General features: G+C 40.5%; 2 protein-coding genes across 3 annotated transcripts in view; both read right to left on the reverse strand.

Moving 5' to 3' along the window:
- Nucleotides 1-2,545: 2,545 nt before the first annotated feature.
- On the reverse strand, nucleotides 2,546-6,389 carry BHLHA15 (basic helix-loop-helix family member a15). The gene is made up of 2 exons (XM_075767682.1): nucleotides 6,094-6,389; nucleotides 2,546-3,838 (listed from the first exon to the last, which is right to left on the reverse strand). The coding sequence occupies exon 2, from the start codon at nucleotides 3,800-3,802 to the stop codon at nucleotides 3,302-3,304; it is 501 nt and encodes a 166-aa protein (XP_075623797.1). The 5' UTR covers nucleotides 3,803-3,838; nucleotides 6,094-6,389; the 3' UTR covers nucleotides 2,546-3,301.
- Nucleotides 6,390-7,713: 1,324 nt separating this feature from the next.
- LMTK2 (lemur tyrosine kinase 2) overlaps nucleotides 7,714-23,455 on the reverse strand; it is a 42,481-nt gene continuing 26,739 nt past the window's right edge. Inside the window, exons 7-15 of one of the 2 annotated variants that reach the window (XR_012837819.1) lie at nucleotides 23,077-23,210; nucleotides 20,473-20,557; nucleotides 19,887-20,008; nucleotides 18,269-18,418; nucleotides 15,142-18,031; nucleotides 13,517-13,652; nucleotides 12,867-13,115; nucleotides 11,625-11,746; nucleotides 7,714-8,662 (exon numbers count right to left, since the gene is read on the reverse strand). Coding sequence is in view for 1 of the 2 variants with exons in the window: in XM_075767071.1 (XP_075623186.1) it covers nucleotides 11,718-11,746; nucleotides 12,867-13,115; nucleotides 13,517-13,652; nucleotides 15,142-18,031; nucleotides 18,269-18,418; nucleotides 19,887-20,008; nucleotides 20,473-20,557; nucleotides 23,077-23,210 (3,795 nt within the window). In the remaining variant the exon portion in view is untranslated. Of the gene's footprint in view, nucleotides 8,663-10,311; nucleotides 11,747-12,866; nucleotides 13,116-13,516; nucleotides 13,653-15,141; nucleotides 18,032-18,268; nucleotides 18,419-19,886; nucleotides 20,009-20,472; nucleotides 20,558-23,076; nucleotides 23,211-23,455 lie in introns of those variants that run through there. The other variant, XM_075767071.1, reaches the window with a different exon arrangement.

The following is a 23,455-nucleotide window of genomic DNA, read 5'->3' on the forward strand; positions in this document are numbered from 1 at the left end:
ATGCCCAATAAAGCAGCATTTCATAGCAAAGTACCATCGTGGAACTAGCAGTTGTCATTCCATCAAAACATATACGTCCTGTGCCTGACTGTCCATCAGGGATGGCTCTGTTCAGAAAAGGGGTAAGCTTCATGTGTCTGCTACTGTATGTATAGCTAGGTAGTACATCCCATTTTAGGCTTAACATTTGAAATAATGCCTTTTTCTTCACAGGAAGTCCTGTCAGAAGTACACTGCTGCAAGCCTTTAAACTCCCCATTTATGGCAGCAGTATCAGTAATTGGTTCTTAAAGTGATGTGCGATTCTTCTTTAACGGCACTGTTACAATACTGGTTTTCCAACTCATTGGTTTCCTTCCTCTGCGAAAGTAACCAAACAGCAATTCCAACACGGCTATCCTACAGGAACATTTTAGTATCTGGAAACACTCAGATCTCCCTTACAATGCACTGGTCTAGTGGACTAATGACCTTTAAAGAATCCTACAAAAATGACAATAATCTACAAGTCCTTGAAGGAGTCATTTATTGTATGACACACACAAAACCACAGAATTTAGGCTGGAAGGGAGTCATTTGGTCCAACACCCTGTAGGGGCAATACAAGCGGGCTGCTCCAAGTCATATCCAGTCAATCTCTGAACACCTCCAAGGATGGAGGTTCCACAACCACCACCCAACACCGGTATTTGAAGCCACCACTGCTGCAGCCCGGGGCAGAGGCCCCGGGCCCTCTGTGCAGGCCACACCTGGGTAGCAGCGTCCTTCTCCTGGGACAGAGGTCCCTGCTGCGACGCGGTGCCAGGTATGCCGCCCTGCACTGCCTTCACACAGGCCCCAAGCAGTCTTCAGCAGAGCTGCTGGACCCCTCCGGGACCTGCCGCTACGTGCCGGCCCGAGCGCCCCGTGAGTCTGTCCCTCCGCCCCCCCTCAGACACCAGCCTCCCGCAGCAGCAGGCGCAGCCGAAGGCGCCAGAAGCAGCGCCGACGCACACCCCCCCGGAGCCCCGCCGGGCCAGCCCGGCCTCCCCACGCTCCCTCAAGAGCCACAGCGTCCCCCGCTCCTCTCGCGAGAGGACGAGCCCGCCAAAACGCCTCACGACCGCGGCCTCTCAGCCCCGCCGCCCGCTCCCTCCCAGCGAAGCGACGCCGCGCAAAGCGCCCACCCCTCCGGGCGACGCCCCCCCTTCCCGCGTACCTCCCCGCCTCCGCTGCTCGCTCCCTCCGGTGGCGAACGCCGAGGTCGCAGCCGCCACCGCCGCCCTCACAGCCGGGGGAAGACCACCCGCGGCTCGCGGGGCAGGACTCTCGCCACGCCCCTTCTGGCGGGACGCTGGCGGCCCGAGCTGCCCGGGGCCCGGGCCTGCAGCGGGGTGCGCTCCCCTCTGCAGCCACCGCCACCCTGACCTGCCCGGCGTGGGCCCGCAGTGCCACCTCCACATTGCCCCAATGCTCCTCTCCCACCATTCCAGGCAGAGGCGGGTCTGTTGCTACCAACAGCCCCCGTCAGGTCCCGCTCACGCTGACCTGTGCGCTGAGAAGAGGCCAAATACCACCCAACGTACGCTCCGACCTGAAGAGATGCCAAGCAGGACAACTGAAAGAAAACGCCTTGGTGTTACTGATTTCTCCCATTATAGTGAGACAACATATAAATACATTAAGGGCCTTACCAATAAGGAGCAGCTGTTGAATGCAGTAAGATACAGCACTGTTACGGCAAGTCAAACCTGTAAGAGACTAGGCAATGCTTTCATTCACAGTTGAGTACTAGAAGGGCTGATCACAACTATTTTGGTGTGAAAACAGTTTAGAAACTAAGAAAATCCCCAGTCGAGGCAGGATAGAAATTATTTCTATCTCCAGTAAGGCAACCACACATATAAAACATTACATTGTTCACATCATACCTGTAGATCACTATGGTGGAGAAAAATAATTCACATCCCTTGCCAGCCTGCCTGGGAAACCTTACACCTTTTAGTCCACTTTTCCAGCCCTGCTGGAGCAAAATAGCTATGCAGCGCAGCATACCCCTTCTGTGGTGGCTCCGATCACAACCCTTCCTCAGGCACCGTTCCTCCTTGGATAGCCCTGCTTTGCAGGGAGAAGGACCACGCCGCACACTATTATCAATCCATCTGGTGCAGGAGATGCCAAATTCTACCTTCGCTATCTGCACCACGGAGCAACAGGACTTGAGGCAGGAATGGCCGTAAGTCAGGGTGCTGGAGGCAGCGCTGCTCCAACTGAGGGCACCTCAGCTGCTTCTTCAGGTATGAGAATACGAGAGGAAATGAGCTCCTCAGCGACGTAGAACTTTTTACAATAAGATGGGAGGGGAAAAAAAGCGCAGCTCATTTTCCTTTTTTGAAGAGCTCCTGCTTCATTTATTGTGCTTTACAATAACAGAATCTAGCGCTAACCCAGAAAGAATCCTGATCACATTACAGGCTTCATTAGCAAATAATTTGTAATTGCATAGGTCATTGTCTAACTTATGACTATACTGAAGCATTTTTATCATAGTTTTGGCAAAGATAAGTCCTTTGTCCCTTATTTGTTATTTGTATTACAATGGCACCCAGAGACCCACTAAAGAAAAACTCAGCAAGGCTGGATGCTCTGGAAACACAGACCAGAAAATGTCCTCACTCTAGAGAGCTTACAATCTAAGAAAGCTTTGTAGATGTTTACATTAACAAGTACTTTAAAAGATTTTATGTTTCTCAAGGTTCAAAATTATCAGAGCAGATCCAAAACACTCAAGGCAAATATATTCCGATTTGGTGGCCAATTTCCCTTATGTGCCAGTTCACTCATCAAGTTAGTCAAATGCTGCCATCAATTTTCATTGCCTCAGTAGCAGGACAGATAAGAACAGTCACTGACCAGTTGGTGAACAGTGCTACAGCCCAGATTCTCAACAAGCTCCAGTGAATTCACGTGACATTGGCCCAAATGCTCAACTCACAGCCCTTCGAGGGAGGCTAATTTTCAGAAGTTACTAAATCTTTCAAGTCAACTACAGTGTTACAGGATGGGTTTCCAGACCCTGACGCACCACACAAATATCTCCATTAAGCTCTGAAAAATTCATACAGTTTAATGTAATTTTTTATGTGCCATATAAGCTATAGCCATGAGTGTTACCTGTTTGTCTTTTTAAGAAAAAATAGGGGATAGCTGGAGGCAAAAATAATCTCTTAAAACCTCTATGTACTGCCACATATTATCATGCAAGAAGGAAAAAGAATGATAGCAGTAGCTAACTGCAGGTGTTTTGACTGAAGGCATGAATCTATGTGGAGTATTTTTGTAGATGTTCCTCATGATCATCATCCCCATGTTGCTGTTGATAATGCTGATACAATTTGGACCCCCAGGCTCCCCCCATTCCTTCTGCTGCAGGAAAGTGTCCATTGGACATATTGAGTATAATGGAGGTCAAGGATTTAATGTAATTTTTGGCCAGTGTGAGAGTCTCTATTTTGGAGAGTTTGTTCTCAGCTCTCACATGAGGGATCACCTCCCGCAAAGCCTGGAACGCGTTGTTGAGCTTGTGCATTCTCTGCCTCTCCCGCTCATTGCTTTCCAGTCTCCTCAAATGCCTGTCCTTACTGCTCCAGGGGTGCTTGGCTCTGGCTGTAGTCATCTTGCTGCTCTCCTTATTTCCCCCATTCCTCCTTTCTTTATGTCGCAAGCATTTCACCAGTTCTTTTTTTCTCATTGCTGTCTCCTCAGAAAATGCTTCTTTGTCAACAGTATGCCTTTGCTTCTTTCCTTTGGTTTTAGTCTTCATGTTTTGGTAGATGTAGTGGTACTAAGCATCAATGCACTAAGCATCAATCTATCCTTGCCAGAACCAGGACAGCTGTAAAAACATGACACCGATATCTTTAACTGTTGCACAGTTCCATGCTGAACAAATGATCTGATGTAGGTTTGATATGTTTGTTTACTTGTTCACTACCAGAAAACCATCATTGGCTCATCAATTTAGTGATGTTCATTATAGAAGTTCTGAATGTCATTAGTTAAGATGACCTGTGCAGATGAACAGAGGAGAAAATCCCTTTTTAGAAAACAACAGATCCTCCTTCAGCGGGAAGGAAGAAGTTACTTACAGAGGGAGCAGAGGCCAAGTGAATGGAACCATTGAAACAAAGCTGCAGTGAATCCCCTACTGGTGTCCTCACATATGAGAAGCCAAGTGAAAAATAGACACCTCTACTTTCTTACGAGTAGACCTCAAACTAGAGATTTCTTCTCTCTCACTGCACATAAGAAAATGGTCTCCAAGTTGATCCAGTGTTCCTGTGGAAAGAGTGAACCACAACTCAAAAAACTGCACGAGTAAAATGGTCAATAGGTTTGATAACACATTGCCTCTGTTTTTTTCCTCTCACATGCTTCTGTTTTCTTCCAGCTCTAGTTACCACAAGTTACAATAAACCCATACACCGCCTCATCATACGCAGGCAGGCTTATGTGGGGGTGTTAGAACCTGAAGGCTCTTACTCAGAAAGTAATTTCTCCTTGAACTCCTGGTAATTGCTTTTTGTAGGAATAGGCTCCCACTGTATTTGTGAGCAGTCCACTAGAGGGAAACGTGACGCACCAACTCAGAGGCGCTCAGAAACGCCTAGCCAGTTTTCACCACAGCACCTCTGCATTCTGGGCTAGTCCGCACCACACACACAGAAACACAAAAAAGCATTTCCCTCTTCCAACAACCATTAAATAATGGTGGGGCTCAATTGCAGTTTCTGCCCCAGTTTAACAGCAGCAGAGCAGTACTTATTCTCCAGGTTATCCAAAAAGACACAGCAATGTTCCTTCCTCACATGTTAACGAGGCAGATGACATCACTGAAATTTTACCCTCCCTCAGCCCAGATTCGGTGCCAACACTGCATCTGAACACAGCAGCCTCATAGCAACCCTGCCTCTAACACCAGTGATCTATGGTACTATTTCCAAAATGCTTCCTTCCACTTTCTTCCTGTCCACATAGTCATAGAAAGGTTTGGTCTTTAAAAAAAAAAAAAAGTATTTTTATGTTGATGCTATTATGTAGGAGTGGTTAGAGAGTCAGTGAGCCAATAAAAACCCAAACAAACTAGCCACAGGTGCTTCACTGTCCCAGTACAGAACATCAACCTTAGCTGGAGCAGGTGGTGAGCAGTTCCCGGGTGTGCTGCAGTAAATATCACTTCCTCTCTCATTTCTTTAGAGACATCTTCAGCTGCTTGGCATTCACAGTGACTCAGTTCTCTGCCTGCGAAGGCATCCTTGCCATCCCCGTGCTCCTTCCTACCAGGGAGGCAACTTTGCCAGAAAGGACAGGAATTCACAAAGCAGCTTGGTTAGGGTAGCAGCCAGGTGACAAATGCCGAGAGAAAGACAGCACCAAACAGCTTGTGTTGCGGGAGCCTAGAAGAAACGCTAGGCACGCACAGGTATCTTAAGCAAGAAAACAGGACTAAAGCCAAGCACTGGGCTTGTTCCGGACTCTTACTCTAACTCACTTGGCAGAAGAGGCATGTCTGCAGGACAGAAAAGTAAAGGCGGGCACAAAGGAGACCAGTCATCTTCCCCCCCTCCAGCACAAAAAGCACTGCGGGGGAGAGCAGAGAGTGAGCAGCTGCTCTTTGGAAGGAAAGCAGCCCGCAGGACTTGGTGACGAGGAGGTTCGCAGAGGCAGCCAGCAGAGAAAGCTGGAAGAAAATGGAACAGAAAGGACGCTTCAGCAAATTGTGGGACCAAAGTTGTCTGTAAGACTGCAGGCTAGGGGAAAGCAAACAGGACAATGTGGGATAAGTGGGTGCTTAGCTGGCCAAGGCTTGCTTTTGAACTGCTGCACGCTGCTGTAAGCCCCTGAAAAACTACCTCATGGAGCCATAGCCAGGCTGCCGGGACCCCCATGGAGACAGCATGGGTGTGCAAGCAGGAAACAGAGATGAGAGGGAACCAGGACCAACAGACTGGGGGGGGTCATGAGAAACCAAAGAGAACGAGCAGCCAGATACCAGTGAATTTTCCACCCAGTGCACCCATCCATCAGGGCTAGCATCCCTCCTCAGTGACTTACCGCTGCCACCAGCTGTGGAGAAGCTGCCTAGGGCCCGAGGGGTGACACAGCAGAGACCTGTGGGAAGGCAGGAGCAGCAGGAGGGTCCGTGGGGGCAGCAGGGCAGCTGCCTGTCCTCCGGGCTGGGCTAGGCTCTGTCAGCAGGAGCCTGGGAAGGAACCAGGACCCACCCGGCGCTGAGAGGAAAGCCCCGGGGCCGGCGGGCAGGCGCTGCCCAGAGCTGTAACCGGAGCAGCGGCCAGGCCCCGAGCCCCGCCGCCCCGGCAGGTGCCTGCGCTGCCCCGCGCCCGCCGCGACACGTCGCTTTAGCGGGGGGGCGGGCCCGGCCCGGCGCAGGCGGGTGTCGCACGGCTCAGCGGCCGCCCTGCAGAGCCACCGGCCGTACGGGGAAGGCGGCACGGCTGCGTGGGGGCGAGGGAGTCGTGCCGAACGGGCGACCTCCTGCCCTCACCCTTGTTAGCCCCAGGGACGGGACGGGACAGGACAGTGCGGGGGAGCCAGCAGCCAGCACGAGGCGCCGGGGCTTTGGATGTCACAGGGCTCCGAGTGACATCAAACCGGCGGGGAGGGGCGGGGTGCAGCGTGCATCGAGGTGCTGCCACCAGACTGATCCCCGGGTCAGCCTGGTCCTTACTGCAGCAGGTGGGGTGTCCTCGGGTGGGGGGAGGCAAAAGCCCGTCTCAGCTCCGCTCTGCCAGGGCTGCGCAAGCCATCGCGCCGCCTGCGCAAAGGGCCCGCAGACAAGGCGCTGCCGACCCTCAGGAGACAACTGCTGATGGTAAAGATCGCAAATGCTCAAATTGTTTGCTAAAAGGTTCTATAGCAGACAACCACTCTAGTGCCATGGGATGTTTTACACCTGTTCTCAATAATGACCACTGTCTTGGTCAAGTTTCAGCCCAGTAGTTATATTTTACCTAATGAAGTTAAGTCATCTTGGTATCAGTTTCTCATTCCCAGGACTCAGAACAGCTGTGACACAACCTGTGGGCTTCCACAACAGCCCCACCACCTACCGACATCGCCACAATGTGCCAGCACAACCTTTAGGTAACAGGCAAAGGGGGAAAACCAGCGCTCTGCTCCTGCCCCATGGCCTGTTTCAGCCTGGGCAGTCTCAATCTCACATGAAAGCAGCTACTAACACACACAAGGACTACATTTTCCTGGCGATCTTCGGTCCTTTCAGCACATGTACTTCAATTAAAACAAACAAGAAAATCATCTTCTAGAAATAAATTCAATACACACTGAGAAAAACATCATTAACGTGTTCCCTGAAGGGTACTTAAAAAGTTTGAAATCTCCATTCTTCCTAGAGGATTAAAAGAAATATTCTGGTTTTAGAATTACAGTTTGTATTTTAAGTATTGCTTCTGTACTGACTGCGTATACACGTTACCTGAAGTTCACGCAAGGGTGATATTAGAAGAAATTAAAGGCAAATACACTATTTAGTGTGGACTCATCTGCTGGGACTGTAGCCTTGAGCTCTCAGTACTTTTTCAACCTCTGGACACTAACAAAGATCTAATAGTAGAACTACACTAGACTGTGGACCTGATCCATCACTGGCATCTGTTTAAGAATGAACAAACATAGACAAAGAGATTATAAATATATAATTGTATTTTATTTTTAATATTAAATATTTTTAAATTACAAGCAGTTTCTTGAATCACACTATGCATGATAATCAATATACAGTAGAAATTACAATTTAAAAATGTACACAATTTAAAGACATTTTGACCTGAAATTTATTAACTATGATATATTGCCATAAACCTCATACCTGTATTAAATTACAATAGGAAAACCTCATACCTATGATTTTGTTACATAGTTTCTCATTTACAAATAGAATTAAACATTATATATACACACACATCAGTACCATTTATCGTTTAAGTTACACCTACATCTGTGCAAGTTCAAACAATTTCATAAACAAAACTAACTGTAAGTCATATTCAAGTTTCTGAAAAACAGGCTGCTGGTATTACAAATACTTATTTTCAATAAGTTTATATGATGTTTGACTCTCCTCTAGATTTTTTCCAGTCTTGTACCAAAACCATTAACATACAGGGATATTTCTGTATGACTTAAAGCTGAAGTAATTTTGTATACTCCATTCTTATTTAAGGCTATTTCTTATAAGGCTAATATACTTGGATTCCACCCTTCACCAACTCCAACAAAAATAGCCATGTCACTAACACCTGACAATGCTGACATTTTAGCGTAGTGCTTAATTATTAAAAAAAAAAAAGTCTTCCTACCAACCAGCCTCCTCATGAAAAAGATTGAGTACTACATAAAAATCTGCTAAAAATACTGATAAAAAGAATGAGACTTAAATGGCTTTCATTAGTGCATCAACAAGGATATGAAAAAATGTTTAATTCGCTCATTTCCATGAAAATGGCAGTTTCCATAAATGCAGTGATACACACAACTTATCTGCGGCTTGGGGATGTGGGAGAGTACAGGTGTTTCCATTAAAACTGGACACTCTTCTCGCTGTTGGCTTCCCACTACAGATCCTTGGTTCTAAACAGACTTCCTTAGGTGGGAAAAATCAGATCTTTTAAATAACATTAGTAGCCAAATTGAGACAATGCCTTCATTGTTCAAGTAATCAAGGTATTCTACTAGAGAAGGAATTAAAATGTAACCAGTCCTCATAATAAACCATTGAAAATAGATACATGTACTTCTAAAATGGAAACCATGCTTAAGTAGCTAGTGCAAGAAATTACATATAGTTTAATGAATGATTTGTAACAAATCCCCTTATTATAATGTAACATGTTGGAATTACTGATTGGTCTTCGTTGTGCCACTGACTGCTAGGCAGATACATTTAAATATTGCTAGTAGTTGATCAGATTTTAAACTATAAATTTTTCCAAAAAAAAGATCTTTTATATTATTGCAATCCAGCCTACTGGATTACTGAAATTAAAAATTATCATTTAAGTGAGGTGAGTCAACTTTAAATATTTCTTTCTTGTCATTGTACAGCTGAAAAGGACATTGCCTTGCTTAGTACCATACACATCCCAGCTCGTTTTGGAAAAAAAATGGTCCTTTGGCAATTCGTGAGCAACGAGTCCACTTGGACAAAGGAGTAAACTTTCACTTCCTATGAAAGATTTTCTTTAAACCCGGGGTAAAGAATAAAAATCTTAGATTTCGATCAAGCAAAGGAAATTCCTGATGTGCAAGATAAACACCTGATTTTCCAGAATTTTAAGAAACAAAATGCACAACCAAATTGTAACATTCTGGAGTACAAGCTTTTCTTTAACCTTGGACTGTATTTTAAATCAAATGATTCAAAATTAAGGCTGAACTCCAGGTCTGATACAGTAGATGTTTCACCACGCAAGGCAGATAAGCCCACCCATTCTTTGCAGACCATTATGGAGTTTCATTCTTAGTTTTGATTTTCCACACAAAGTACGCTGAGAGTTATAGAAGACAGATGAGGTACCTTAATCTAGCTGTATTAAGGAGTTGTGTTGGAATTACGGAATTTCTAAGCAATAATTTGTGCACGAAGTCTACTACCTATATTTTTAAACACTGAGTAGTGCACAGCTTCCTTAAACCCTCTACAGTATATACTGTAAGCCTGTATTAAGAACTACTTGGCTTTGCCTCTTAAAGCATGTTTTGGGAAAAGACCATGAAAAATTCAGTTCCTTACTTCATACTGAAGAACAGTTCTGACTAACTTCGAACCTGAGTATCCCTTCAGAAAGTTCTCAAAAACACATTGGCAACTTTAAATAACTAAATCATTCCCTTTTGATCAGTATGGAAACCATTCTGGTTAAGGGCTAAATAATATTGGAAAAAAGCATTTAACATATTCCTGTCATTTTAAAACATACTTAAAAAAATCAAAATACATATAGAGGTATACAAAACCAAACTTTACACATCTGAAACTATCTAGTCCTCCCATACTTCACATGATGAAGATTCTCTCATGACTGGATCTGAACACAGAGCACCTGGACCACCATCATACTGAATACCTGCCAAAATAGCCACTAATACACAAAGCACTTCGTATTTCAGTAGTTTGTATTTTAGTACAGTAAAATACAAATGTACAAAGCCAGGCAAACTGTTCCTATCAGTGTCTCCTACAGATCCACAGCTGCATAAGGCATTCCAAGAGGTCAGGGATTTATTTCTCAACTCAACTTTTGAGTAGTAAATAAGGATTTCTTGTTTTTTTCCAAGCAGTTCAAAGGACTAAACTAGCTAAATGCATGGTAGAGTATGAAGGTTAAAAAAACTCTACATTGTACTCCCTTCCCTATAGACAGCTTCAGAGCAAACTGTACTATACTGCATCTTTGGGTCAGTATGCATTTCAAGATGTACCACCGAGCCTTGCAGACATCTTAAAACAGGTCTGGCCTTTTAAAGGGTGCAAAATTGGGCATTAACCATTAATCTAATTCTTAGTTGTCATAACATCACCGAGAGGTAGATTTACCACAGGCCTGAATGGCAGCTCCAACCTGCAGTCAGCAGAAGAGTGAGCTTCAAAATTCACAGAATGTACAACTGAAGGGCCAAGCACGCCCAAATCCAGTCGATTGAAATTAGTCTTTTTCTAAGATTCATAAATTCCACAGTTTTGTACAGCCAATTTTTCCTCTTCTCTCTCCAAGGCAGAAATTGTAGTAAAAAGTGGAAGGCCCTTAATTATGATATAGTCAGATGCTATTACAGTTTAAGCAGTCAGTAGGATCATATTCAGGAATTAAGAGACATTATCTCTTTCATCTAAAAATTCCAGAGTATATCATATATTCTTTTCCAGTTTCCTATAAAACATGAACACTAACAATCAATCTATAATCATTATCATTTAGAAATGGTACTGAATAGAAGATTTCAGCAAGTCTAACGTAACACTCAGAAGTTATGTACGTTTTACAAGTACCGTGCATAGCAAAGGCTACAAAAGGGACAAATTAAACTGGGTAACTGGGCCAATTCAACTTGTCTTATTTTCCTTGAAAGATTTCAGATTTCAGTTCTGTACATCATCAGGAAATAAAGGAAGAATAATCCATAGTGCAATTGTAATAAGCAAAGTAATATGTAGTGATATCTTTTTGAATAAATATGGCTCACTACTGCTCAACTATCATTCATACAGTTTCAGCAACACAGCCACCTGTTGCACAGGACAGTTATACACAATTCTACAACAGGTGTATGTTCAAATAGATAATGAACTACATGGAAAAATATAAAAAGAATATTATACAATCTCATACATAAACCAGACTGTAGTGTAATTGCTTTACTTGTTTCTTAAGTTATCTGAAAAATACTTCAAGTACTTGAAAACAGCGGCAGAATCATCTTTCAATGAAAAGCAAAATTGCACTGATTTAAAAATACATTACAAAGTTAAATACACATTCAAATTAATGTCCTGATTTAACATTGCTTTCAGTGTTTACTTTCATTTCTTAGTACTTCTTGATTACCTGTGTTACTCCAGGAGGATCCAGAGTTTAGATAAAGAAGTTGCAGACAGTCTGTGTGTTTTAGGTATGCAGTCCGAGGAAGTTTTAATTTATTTAATCCTTTTCTCCATCTTCACTGCTTCCTATTATTAGTAGAGGAAAGGTCATAAGGTACAGTGAGATTCTTCTGCACAAGCCTCACTTCTTTGCGAGACTCTTCCCAGAACTTGGCATTCTGCTATTTCGCACTTCCAAGTTTTGGTTAATCTTTCCCTCGAGCTTTCAACTACTGTAAACATTGGGTACATTTATACCTAAACATCTGCTTAAATCGCACAGTTCAATGTCACTTCTTAGGACACATAAGGCACTGTAGGATCTCCAAAATAATCTCTCTTATCTGTAAGTTACTAAGCAGCAAACATTATCTAATCAATAAGCACAATACATGAACAATACAACCCTATGTATAAACACTAATTACATTTTTATAGACATTGACCATTAGCAAGGCTCAGCGAGCAGTAATATTTATTTTTAATAATGCAACATTTTATCAAGATTAATAATATGCTGAACTGATTCAGTTTGTTTATTTTTGCTTCTCTTAATCCTCAAAAACATACCAAAGCTTAAAAAAAGGTTTTTGTTACAGACAAGAAAGCTTCTGTTAATCAATACTGCTCTGAACAGATTGTTTGGCTCCCCTGACAAACTATCCTACTCACAGCTCTAGAAAACATGCTGCAACTCTTGAATGTCAAGAATACACTTTCTAAAAAGCCATGTGAAAAGAAACCGAACTGTAAAATAAGCTTAGGCAACAATGGCAGGAACATTACATTCCCAGCATCCTCATCTTGTCCAAAGAAAACAAAATTGTTACTTATGACAGTGCCATCGTGAGAATTACTCAACTGTCATAGCGTGGCAGCTATACAGAAGTGCTTCAGGACTGCATAGATTTCGTTCATAGAAATATAGCACTAGGGGGGTTTTAACAGAAAAATTGTGGGCTTGTCCTGTAAGTTTTCCGTAGAATATTCAATCACAAGTTTGTAGCAACTTGGATGCAAAAAGCCTCAATCTAAATGGAAAGCTAGGTCTTAACTGAAATACAAGACCAGATATAATTTTCATAGTGTTCAAAATGCATTTTTAACTTAACTATTTAAAATAGAACAAGATTTGTTATATCTATTACTTATACCTTTGCATAAAGTTTTTAATTTGTAGTTTTAAAATAATAACTAAATCACTTACCTCCTTGCTCTATATCTGAATCTGTAAGATGCGTCAGAGAAAAGCTTGCCATGTTTGCAGGAGAGATAGAGAATCTGGAATAAGGGGATGAATGTGACCAGTTCTGATCGAGAGTCCGGGAGGGTGGAGGTGGAGAGAAGTACTTTGATGACTGAAGAGGTGATTTAGAACTGATAAGACTATTAGCTGCCTTCGAAATAAAGGATGGCTCTGGAGAAGAGAAGTCATCATCCCATTCAAAACCCCCACCTGGGGGGAAAAAAAAAAAAAAAAGAGGCAATTTATAGCAATGTGAAGTCATATAGAGTTTTAAGAGCAAGCCCCTAGAAGGCTGCATTAACCCAAAACAAAAAACTTGTAGCTGTTCTGTTCTAACCTAGAACAACTTGCAGCTGTTCTAGGTCACAAAGCTTTGTTGCCTCTCAAGATACCCTAGACACATCAATAGATAAGCAGCCGGTATTACATCACAAGCTTTGATAACCAGTAACACTGCTATCGGAGCCCAACTGAAGTGTACGCTTAGGATGCCAAACTGAAGCCGGTATGGTACAGTGAATTTACAGATCACGTATGATTTAAATGACATTTCATTAAGAACTACACGTAAAACGTCTCAGCCCCTGCTGTGTATAAATATACTCAGGTACCTTCTTCATCTGTTGAGCTTTCTGAATTTGCAAATCTGTTTAAGTAACCAAAACTCGATGATGGAACAGGAGTGCTGCGAGAGCCTTCGCTGCTCAAGTCTCCTGCACGGTGTCCCAGCTCCTTAGTCGGCGTTTCCTAAGGCAAACAAAAGAACTCCTATAACTCTTGTACACACAATGTATGCATGCCTATAGATGCAAGCGTTTGAAAAATACACTCCCCCATCCCCACTATCAAGTCTACTGTGGAATTAAATGTAAACTCTTAAGTTATTACCACACAAGAAAACTTTGAGTTATGGATTAAGTATATGCACATACTTCTATTTCTAAAGAAAGTGGTATCAAATCTATGCTAAAATGCATACAGGAAATTATTATTTAAATATTATTTATGATACATAAAGGTTTCATATTTCTAGGAACAAAGCTAAAACATCTTCCAATTGAAAACAGTTCCCTTATCAACGTGACACGGGTAGGGTTTTTTTTTCTATTTAATAAAGCCTTATCCCATCTCCCAACTTTTTTTTAATGTTTTTTTTACCCCTTAATCATGCTTCAGGATAAAGAGACAGACTTTGTATGACCGGTATTTGAAGCGGCCAACATTTTATCAGTTACTGTAATAATAAGTAAAGAGTTCAACAACTAAGAGCAGTTTAAACACAGCTAATTTTTTTCCTTCCCCTCTGACAAAAGGATTACTATTCTACAGACTGCCTAAACACAAATATATCACCCATGTTTTCTATTCCATAACACAATTATCTCTAATATTTATGTGCGTCATCATAAGCAACATTTCCAAAGCTTGACAATGTGACTGTTCTTTTAAACTCACTGTACTGGTTTACTTGCCATAATGTTAAAATGCAAATCCCCTCTGTATCAAGTTACAGAAGTTAAAAACTGATAAAGCAGAGAGGGAAACAAAGGTAACCTTGAATTTTATAAGCAGATCGGTATTTCAGTGAACTTGAATCACATTGGATTAAAAAAAAGTAGCATTACCATCTAAATACTGCTCTAATCTTTATGGTTTAAGGTCAATATACCTTAATGCTAACTAACACAAGATTCACCATTAGGTTGTGGTTTGATCTTTGGGGGATTTTTGTTGGTGATGGTTTTTTTTCCTTCTCTTCTTTTGCAAAGGCATTTGAACTTAAACTCAAAGTCCTCAAACTCATTAAACAGATAAACTGCTTCTATGAAGTTACAACAACATTCCAGTAAAATAAATTAATCAAATCTGGTCCACAACAATGCTGTCTCACATATTCAAATTAAATATAGCTTGTAAACATCACAAAGACATCACTAAAAGCCACATTTCGTTCAACACATGCAATCAAGTGTTCAAAGGCAACGGAGATTCAGGATTTGGAAACAAACTCTGCTCAAAGCAAAAGCGTCCTTCACTTCAAATTAGTGCTGCTATTTACCACCAGCAGACAACTGCACCTAACCAAGAAAAGACATTTCTTTTTTCTTTATGAAGAAAAAAAAATAACCCACAAACAAGATAGTGACCTTGTGACAGCATGTCCACAAATAATATTAAACTATTCTACCACATCAAATCAACAAAAACTTTACTTAGTAATTAAAAAAAAGGATACCTGATCAAACAAATAGACCGTCACATCATCAAAGAATGTTACAGCCTTTTTCTCATTTTTCCAATGCTCATGTTGCCTTTCATTAAGAGGTTTTGGAAGTTTCAACAAGCTTCTCAGATGTTTTCCATCATCCTTGTCAGTAAGTATCTCAGGTACTTGATGAACAGTTTCATCTTCACTGTCAGAACTCAGACTATGCATATGAAAAGTCCTCATGTCATCCTCAGAATCACTGTTTTCATCTTCCTCATCCGCATCATCACCATCTTCTAAATCAAGCATTCCAGAAACATCAAGTTTGCCAAGGTATTTTCCTTCAATATCTGGCTCTTTCAGTTTTTGTCCTTCAATGTGATAGAAGGACTTCTCACTGTTACTCAAATCTAAAGGACTGTGTACGTTATGCACAGACTTTAAGTCTCTGTGTGAAAGAAGTTCTGAAGTATTAGTGCCAACACAAGAGACTGTTTTATGGGAAGTCTCAGATACTTTTACTTCACCCCTTAGGTTACTTTCCACTGATATTTCCAGGGAACTCAGAGGTGCCTCAGCCCACCCCTGCATCCTCACATCCATCTCTTGCATCTCCAAGTTGTGATTTGGTTCTAGTTTGGCATTTTGATTGTCGATATCCTGGTAATTCCTTACATCGCACCTTTGCTGTCTCTCTTCAAAACTGTAATCCTCTTCGGTATTGTTCTCTCCTCTACTTGAGGAAACACCACACACAGTCTCTCTTGACAGATTTGCGGCCTCTTCTGGTTTTTTATCTGGCTCAGAATCATTATCAGAGAAATAGGCAGAGTCTCTGTACGAGTTCTGATTTCCACCAAGAAAAACCTTTGGGGTTATTTCAAAATTGCTGTTCACTGCATCTAAACCAGCTGCTGCTTCTGAAACAATTATGACTGGATTAGAAGGTAAAGCACTGGCGTTGCTCTCGCTGGCAGCACAGGGAGTGGTATCTACGCTAGAAGCATCCTCAACAGCGATATGGGAAGTCCATTCTGGAGATTCCAGGTTCTCCGTTTCATAGCCACTGTCAGCAGGTTTATCAGGTGGCAAAAGTTTCTGAGGACTTTGAGCCTGTAAAGATTCTAAAACCTCATTTACATCTAAAGAATCCAAAGAATCAGGTGTCTCTAAGGCTTGCTCTACAGTTTGTATAGGAGATGGGCTGTCTTCCAGAAGACTATCCTGACTAGTACAATCTGAAATTAAGGTCACCTCTTCTGGAACATCCTTACAGTTCTCAAAATGATTTGATGTTTCTTGTTTTTCCTCCAATAAACATTCATCTTTTAATATGGGAGACTTATCTTGGAAGTTTCTTTTCATATCTTCCTGATCACTACATTTTTCTCTACCAAAAGCTATTTCATCAGACTTGAAAAGCATTCCCTCTTTTATTTGTGCATCGCACTCATCTGTTTCAACAGCAACACTGTAATATGGATTGTTTCCAACATTATTATTTTTGGCATTATTGGATAGCTCTTCTTGACAGAGAATATCAGCATTACAGGACATGACTTCGTTGACTTCCACATTTAAAAGTTTTCCCTCATCCTTCAAATAAGGAAGATTTGCACGTTTATCACATAACTTGTGTGCTGCTGAAGGACTAGAGGATGCCTGCATCTCTACAGTAGTCTGAGACTGAGAATTCAGATCTTTATTCATTGTCACTGGGTTAAAATTTTCATCTTTCACTGTTCTAAGATTTTCATGGATTAAAGAAAAGACCTGTGCATTTTCAGCCAACACAGGCTCAGGCTCTACAGAGTTTCTATTTGAGGTTTCTAATATACTTTTTAGAACATCTTCTGGTTTTTGCCCAAAATCACTGCTGGTTTTGTTAGACAATAACCCTGTTAATAAGTTTTTCTCTTGAAGAAATAAGAAGTTATCAGAAAGTTCTTCTAAAGTTACCAAGTCAGACTGGTTAGAGACATTTTCACATAATGAAACTGTTTTGTTTTCAGAAGCATTAGAATGCTCCTTCTCAGAAAGGCCCACTGCCTGTCTAGCATCCGTGTTCGAGTTTAAAACAACTGGTTTGAAGTCTTTAGGAGTATCATTTGTTTCAGCAAAACCAAGTATTTTTCTGTTTGTCAGTTGTTCTGCTCTGTCAATGTCATTAAAGATATTCTGGAAAGGACTTTCTGGACTACTAGCAGCAGGCAGAAATTCCTCTTTAGGATCTGTATTGTAGTGGAAGAAGTCCCCGTCAGTGCTAGATTCTTCAACATCAAGATCCCTGAGAATCGTGAAATGAGAACTTTTTTCTTGTACAGCTTCTTGATGATCAACTTCCGTAGTTAGTACAACTGACTGGTTATCAAAATTCATGCTGCAGCCACTTCCTTTTTCTTCTAATTGGATATAGTAGTCATTTCCAACAGAAAGCTTGTGTGCATCAAACACAGGTAGCACCCCAGGGACAGCAAGTGATGCTTCCTGACCGCTTCCATCCTGTGCTCCTGACCCTTGCTCTGAAAGCGACCTCTCAAAAACCTCCACCGGAAAGAAAATACTTGTGTATGTCATTGCTTCATCAGGATTCACATGACCACATTCATCAAAATGATCATGCTTAGCTGCCTCCCAGATATATTCAAAGCTGAGACCTTGGCTTGTTTCGGTTACAGTAAGAACTTCCTCCATCTCATGGCCAAGTCTATCTCCTGTGAAGTGATCTAAGATTGGAAATGCAGAATTATTTGTTTCTCTATTTGAGGTGTTTGGTTTAAGAGCATTCCACTGCTGTTCAAAATCAACCTCCGAGTCCCTCTGGCTTTGCATGCGAAGGTAAGTCAACAGCCTGTGCACTTCTTCTGCTGTTGGTCTCTTTTCTGGAAGTAGCCAACAGAACTGCAGAACTTCATACCTACACAAATACAAAACATATTTCAATAAGCTTCACACCAAAAAGGAATTCATAAAGGAGTAACAATTAATATCGCTGGCAGGAACTTCCATCAATAGCAACTCCTTTTACTCTTGTCTAGAGCTTCCCTGCCAGGAACATGATTTCACGTAGCAATTTCAATATATTAAGAGAACTAAGTAATTTGAGAAACTTCTTCAGCAGCTTTAAGAATAAATAAAAACATTTTAAGTTTACCATCTGTCAGAGTATGGCTGCTCCAGGCGTGGCTTGAAGAGTTTAACCTGCTTCTCCCTTATGACATGGGTTAGGACTTCTCTGTCAGAAAAGTCTGAGTAAGGCTGAGCAGCATTCTCAAACAGCTCCCATAACGTGACACCCAGGGACCTGAAAAAGAGAATGCAGAGTCATTTGCTGCTAAGAACTATTTTAAAATTGCTTTTTAAGATGATATTATGCAAAGCATAACTGGCAAGAAGAAACAGATATCACTCTCCCATTGGCTCTGTAATAACCTCAGAACCTGTTAACTCATTTTGTTTGACAGAATGCTAGAAGCCTCAAAAATAAAGTTGCTTGAAGGCAAGGACAATGAAGGCAACAAAATATAAAAGGCCCCAAATGATTCAACTATGGAAGAAATACCCACATATTAAAAGAGTAGAAAATGCCTATTTAGAGAAGCAAAGTGAAAAAACCTTATGGTTAGTCCAACAGTAGGAAAAGCTTTCATCAGAAGTTGCAGTTATGGATCAAACTGCTAGAAAACTAATCTTTGTTTCAGTTTTCATAAAATTACTTGTTTTTAAGCTGCAGTGGTCACAAGCCACCTCTTTGTTCAGTGCTGTATACAACACTAACCACATTTTCAGTGATTAGAGTTGATGCTGATCTTTGGGCAACCTTTCCTTGCTCAAAAAGCAAATTAACTAACTCTGCACATGTTATGGTAGAATAATTTAGATTGGAAAGGGTCTCTGGAAGTCATCTAGTTCAAACCCGTTCAAAGCAGGTCTGTATAAAAGGCAGTAAAATTCAAGTTGGAAACCTTAAGACCCGAGGCTGCTTGTAGTTTAGATGAACAGTATGATCTGAGGAAGCCTGCTTGAAAAAAATGCAATAAAATCAGTACTTTGATAATTTCCATCTATCCCACTTGCTTTCTGCAACCCTAGGTTTAAATTAGCAAATAAGACCTAGTTTACTATTTAATATCCTTAGAATATAAAAGCAGGAATTTAACTACAACATTTTCAGAAACATTAGCTTAAGCCCCAATTTCCATTATCCAAACTTCTTAGCACTGGAGAATTGAAGCGGAACTTGGCAATTAAAAAAAAAAAAATTAATCTTCAAGATTTCCACTAGCCTTTGTCTATGAACTCTTTGGTATCAGAGACAAACAGTTAATTGCAGCCCTCAAATGCTGCAGCGAGAAATTAAGATGCTACTGTTCCACTAATGGAACTTAATCAGACTCTAGTGGGATCAACTTTGTGTCATCCACAGTTGTTATAGTACTGGAAAAGTCATTTACCATTTCCTTCCTTTATAAACATTTGAAAGCGTTTGACAAATATACAGTAGTTACTTTTATGAGTATGAACACCTATTCTTCCACTAAACATTTTTTCTTATTCTAACTGTTCTCTCAACAGATTTCTAAGCATCTTTCCAAAGCAAGATACAGTTTCAAGTTAGAGGAGATTATCCTACTGTACAGCGAATGAAATAAAAGAGCAGTGCATCAGGCCAATATTCAATTGAACTATAAATATTTTTTACTCCTTTGTATAACATTTGAAAATATGTTCATGAATCTCTCACTGGAATTATTTTAAAGCCTACTACATACCATATGTTACTGTATTTATTTTGCTCTGCTGATATCAGTCTGTCTTGAAAACTTGTTATTAACTCAGGTGCAGTCCATCGGAGAGGAACAAGTTTCTTCTCATCTGTCTCAATATAATCTTCCTAAATTATCAATAAAAACACAGAAAAAGACTGAACAAACATTGGATCAACTTCTAGAAGTTGACAGTCCTACCCTTAATATTGTTTTTAATTAATACCCTGAATGTTTCACTTTCTTGATATATTTAAATATTTTGAACATTTTCCTTAAGAAATTTGATTGAATTTTTCCTTTCTTAAAACATCACAATGAATTTGTGCATATTTTAGGACTACTGTAAATAGGAGCTAAATAAAGATAGATGTAACCAGAAGCTTCCTTCTACAAGCATAAATTCCACTCATCTCGAGAAAGATCTATTCTGTTACATGAGCTTGCTACAGTTATTTGCCAGTTATACTTTGAAAGTCCATTATTCAAATAAAGGACAACCTAGTATCAGTTCATAACTTTAAAGTAAGCTTGTTATAACCTTAGACTCCCAATCCTTTTTTAAAATTGGTACATGCCTAGATTAACTTACCTTGTATCTACTGAATCCTATACCATAATCTCCTACTTTGACATTTAAATCGGATGTAAGAAAGCAATTCCGTAAGGCCAAGTCACTGAAAAAGCGAACAAATAAATAATGAGACCAAACCAAGAAGTCTTCAACGCACATTTTTAGAAGAGAATCAATTTAGAGCCACACAATAGAGCAGAATCTGTGCTCTGGAATCCAAATAGAACTAAACATAGTGACAAGGCAATCACATTTTAAAATTTTATACGAAAACCTCTAGGCTATTATGCTGTCCGTTATAAAAAAAGTTCAAAATCTAGTTGCTTCTTGAGAGTAGCGAAGTATACTCTTAAACACTCCAACTACATACAGAATTCATATGCAATTATTTCATTCTACTAATAATCCCATGATGTAGTTTACTTAGACTGTTCACATGCTAGAGTGATGTAGGTCCCTCTTTACCTAACACTTGTCAATGCATGTCTTGTAAATTGTGAAGTATTTAAACCTGAATTGTTGATAATTTTGCTCATGACAAAATACAGCACGATACTGAACAACTAGTAATAGCTTATACCTACAGTCACGTTCCTCTACATAACAAAACCATACATTACACAAACTAGAACTACAGATACTCTTTGAAAGACCATCAGGAAGATTCACGTATTTCATAAAAAGTCCTTTAATAAACAAATCAAAAAGCTCTTGAATACACACAGAAGTTGTTTCCAGTTTCCACCATAAACCAGACCACAAGCACTCACAGCCAGCAGTGCTGCTGTAATAATACCAAGAAGTAATATTAGAAAACCCATCATACAAACTCAGAAATTTATGCAAGTTTAATGAGGCTGCATGCTTACTATGGAACTGTGGCTGTGACAGCAAAGAGCTCAGCACACTAACTGCTCAAATATTTTGCTTCTCGGTTTCACAGAGGGGTATCAGACAATTAAGAGCACTGGAAAAACACTACCATTGCTTCTGTGTGCCTTAAAAAAAAAAGTCTCTAAAGTACAAACAGTCTGGAAGCCACACAGTTTCCCTACTTAAAAGAAAGAAAATGTTTTCCTTTCCAGGGTCATTGAACTACACAGTTCAGAAACAGATTTGTAACCCTCAATTATGCCCCAAAGCTTTCCAACTTGTTTTATACCATTTAAATAAATATCCTAGAAGAGAAATAAAATTTTGGCTGCTTGAATTTACCACTAACAACAAAATCACTGATGCTGGAGCTTTACCACTTACTCTGACAGCATCAGGATAGTGTTGCTAGAAGTAAACATTTACAAAGAGAATCTTGCAGATCCACAGGTAATTATTTATCAAGTTTAACCGTATTTCACTGAAAACACGCTGTTAAATGTAATACCTACAAAACTGCTGCTGCAATACAAGAAACAGTGATCGCTCAGTTTGACAGGCACAATGGTTACTACTACCACCATCTTCAAGTCATTTGAAATCGTTAAACAGGTTAAAAGAACAGCTCTGCCCATCAGCCACCAGCCAGCCCAGGCTTCGGGGTTTTCTCAGGTTACACTTGCATTTTTTAAGACTGGGGTTTAATAGTTCAGCTTCTCCCTGAACCCAAAGTGTCTGCTTTCTCTGAGTAGCAAGATGTGCACTGATAAGCTCTAGCACAGGTTCCTAACTTGCTGGAAGGGATGGTGCAAGTGCTGTTTTTACAGCAAAGAACAGACTGACCCAACATAAAACCAAAATAAACTATCTTGTTATACCAAAGGTTTCATCAGGTAAGCCACATTTGGGGAACAAGTACTCATTAATATTTTAGTCATTAAAAGTCTAAGGTTGATGTCTTCCAGCTCCTTAACACCTTTTCATTTAAAACAAAAAACCCACCCCATTCATTTTGGCATATTTCTGAGCAATTAGTTTCATGAATACATTTTCCCCCAGCCTTTTACAACTACTGCCTTTCTTTATCAACTACATTAACTTTAATTAAAAATAAAGAAGTCTAGCATTTTCCCCTCCTGATTAAAACAGAATTGTACTCCCACTATGAATTCTTCTAAATCTGACCACCTCCATTACTGAAGATTAAAAGGTTACATGAACAATAATTCAGTGAGAGAACTGCTTCAGTCAGATTTTTCATCTAAAGTCAGCTTCTCCCTTACTGCATTAGAAAGGCAGCGTTTTCATTTTTCTCCCCATTTTTAGTAGCAAAGGTGACAGATTATCAAGCATTAGTTCTAAATTGCTATAATCTATAAAAAATACACAGCAGATAAGAGTCATTCTAACAAAATTTTAACATCCCTCCCTCCCAAATAAACAAAACATTTAACTTGGCCAAGAATTAATCTAACAACTGCATCTTCTGGACTGGCTTAGCAGTAGGTTGTGTTCTATGGGCTGCAAACCTAAACCGTAGGTGATCAGCCTTCAGCCAGGTGGGAGTTGTAATACCACACCGCTGCAGTTAAATTAGCATCTTCATAAGTATCACACAGTCATGACTTAGGATATATAAGTTAGACAGAAGTTTGTTAACAATCTTCAATACACACAGATTTTAAAGAAAATATCGACATGAATTTTAGAGTGCATCGTAACTAAAAGCAATTTATCTGGAAAGTATACCTATGCACAAAATTGTGTTTATGCATTACAGCAAGTCCAGCAGCAATCTCGCACGCCATTCTCTGTAGCAGCATTATTTGTGAATCTCCTTTAATGTGTTCCTGTTCAGTGCAGATATAAGTTTTTAGGTCACCCTGTAAAAGAAGTTGAAAATACTTATCAACCTTGTATGTTGGTTGCATTGGAAAAATATTTAATGAAGAACCAACTAATCACATTATTTATTACCCCCATTTGTGCTTAATAAAAAAAAAAAGTCAAGTTACCAGTCTCCATAAAGATTCTTATAGAAGTCATCTAAGGCATATGGTATTGTATTTTTAAGGGCTTTTAATCAAATCATTTAGTAATTAACATTCTAGATCAGGCCACCACATAA

The sequence above is a fragment of the Balearica regulorum genome, chromosome 15 (assembly GCF_011004875.1).
Source record: "Balearica regulorum gibbericeps isolate bBalReg1 chromosome 15, bBalReg1.pri, whole genome shotgun sequence".
Classification (NCBI taxonomy): domain Eukaryota; kingdom Metazoa; phylum Chordata; class Aves; order Gruiformes; family Gruidae; genus Balearica; species Balearica regulorum.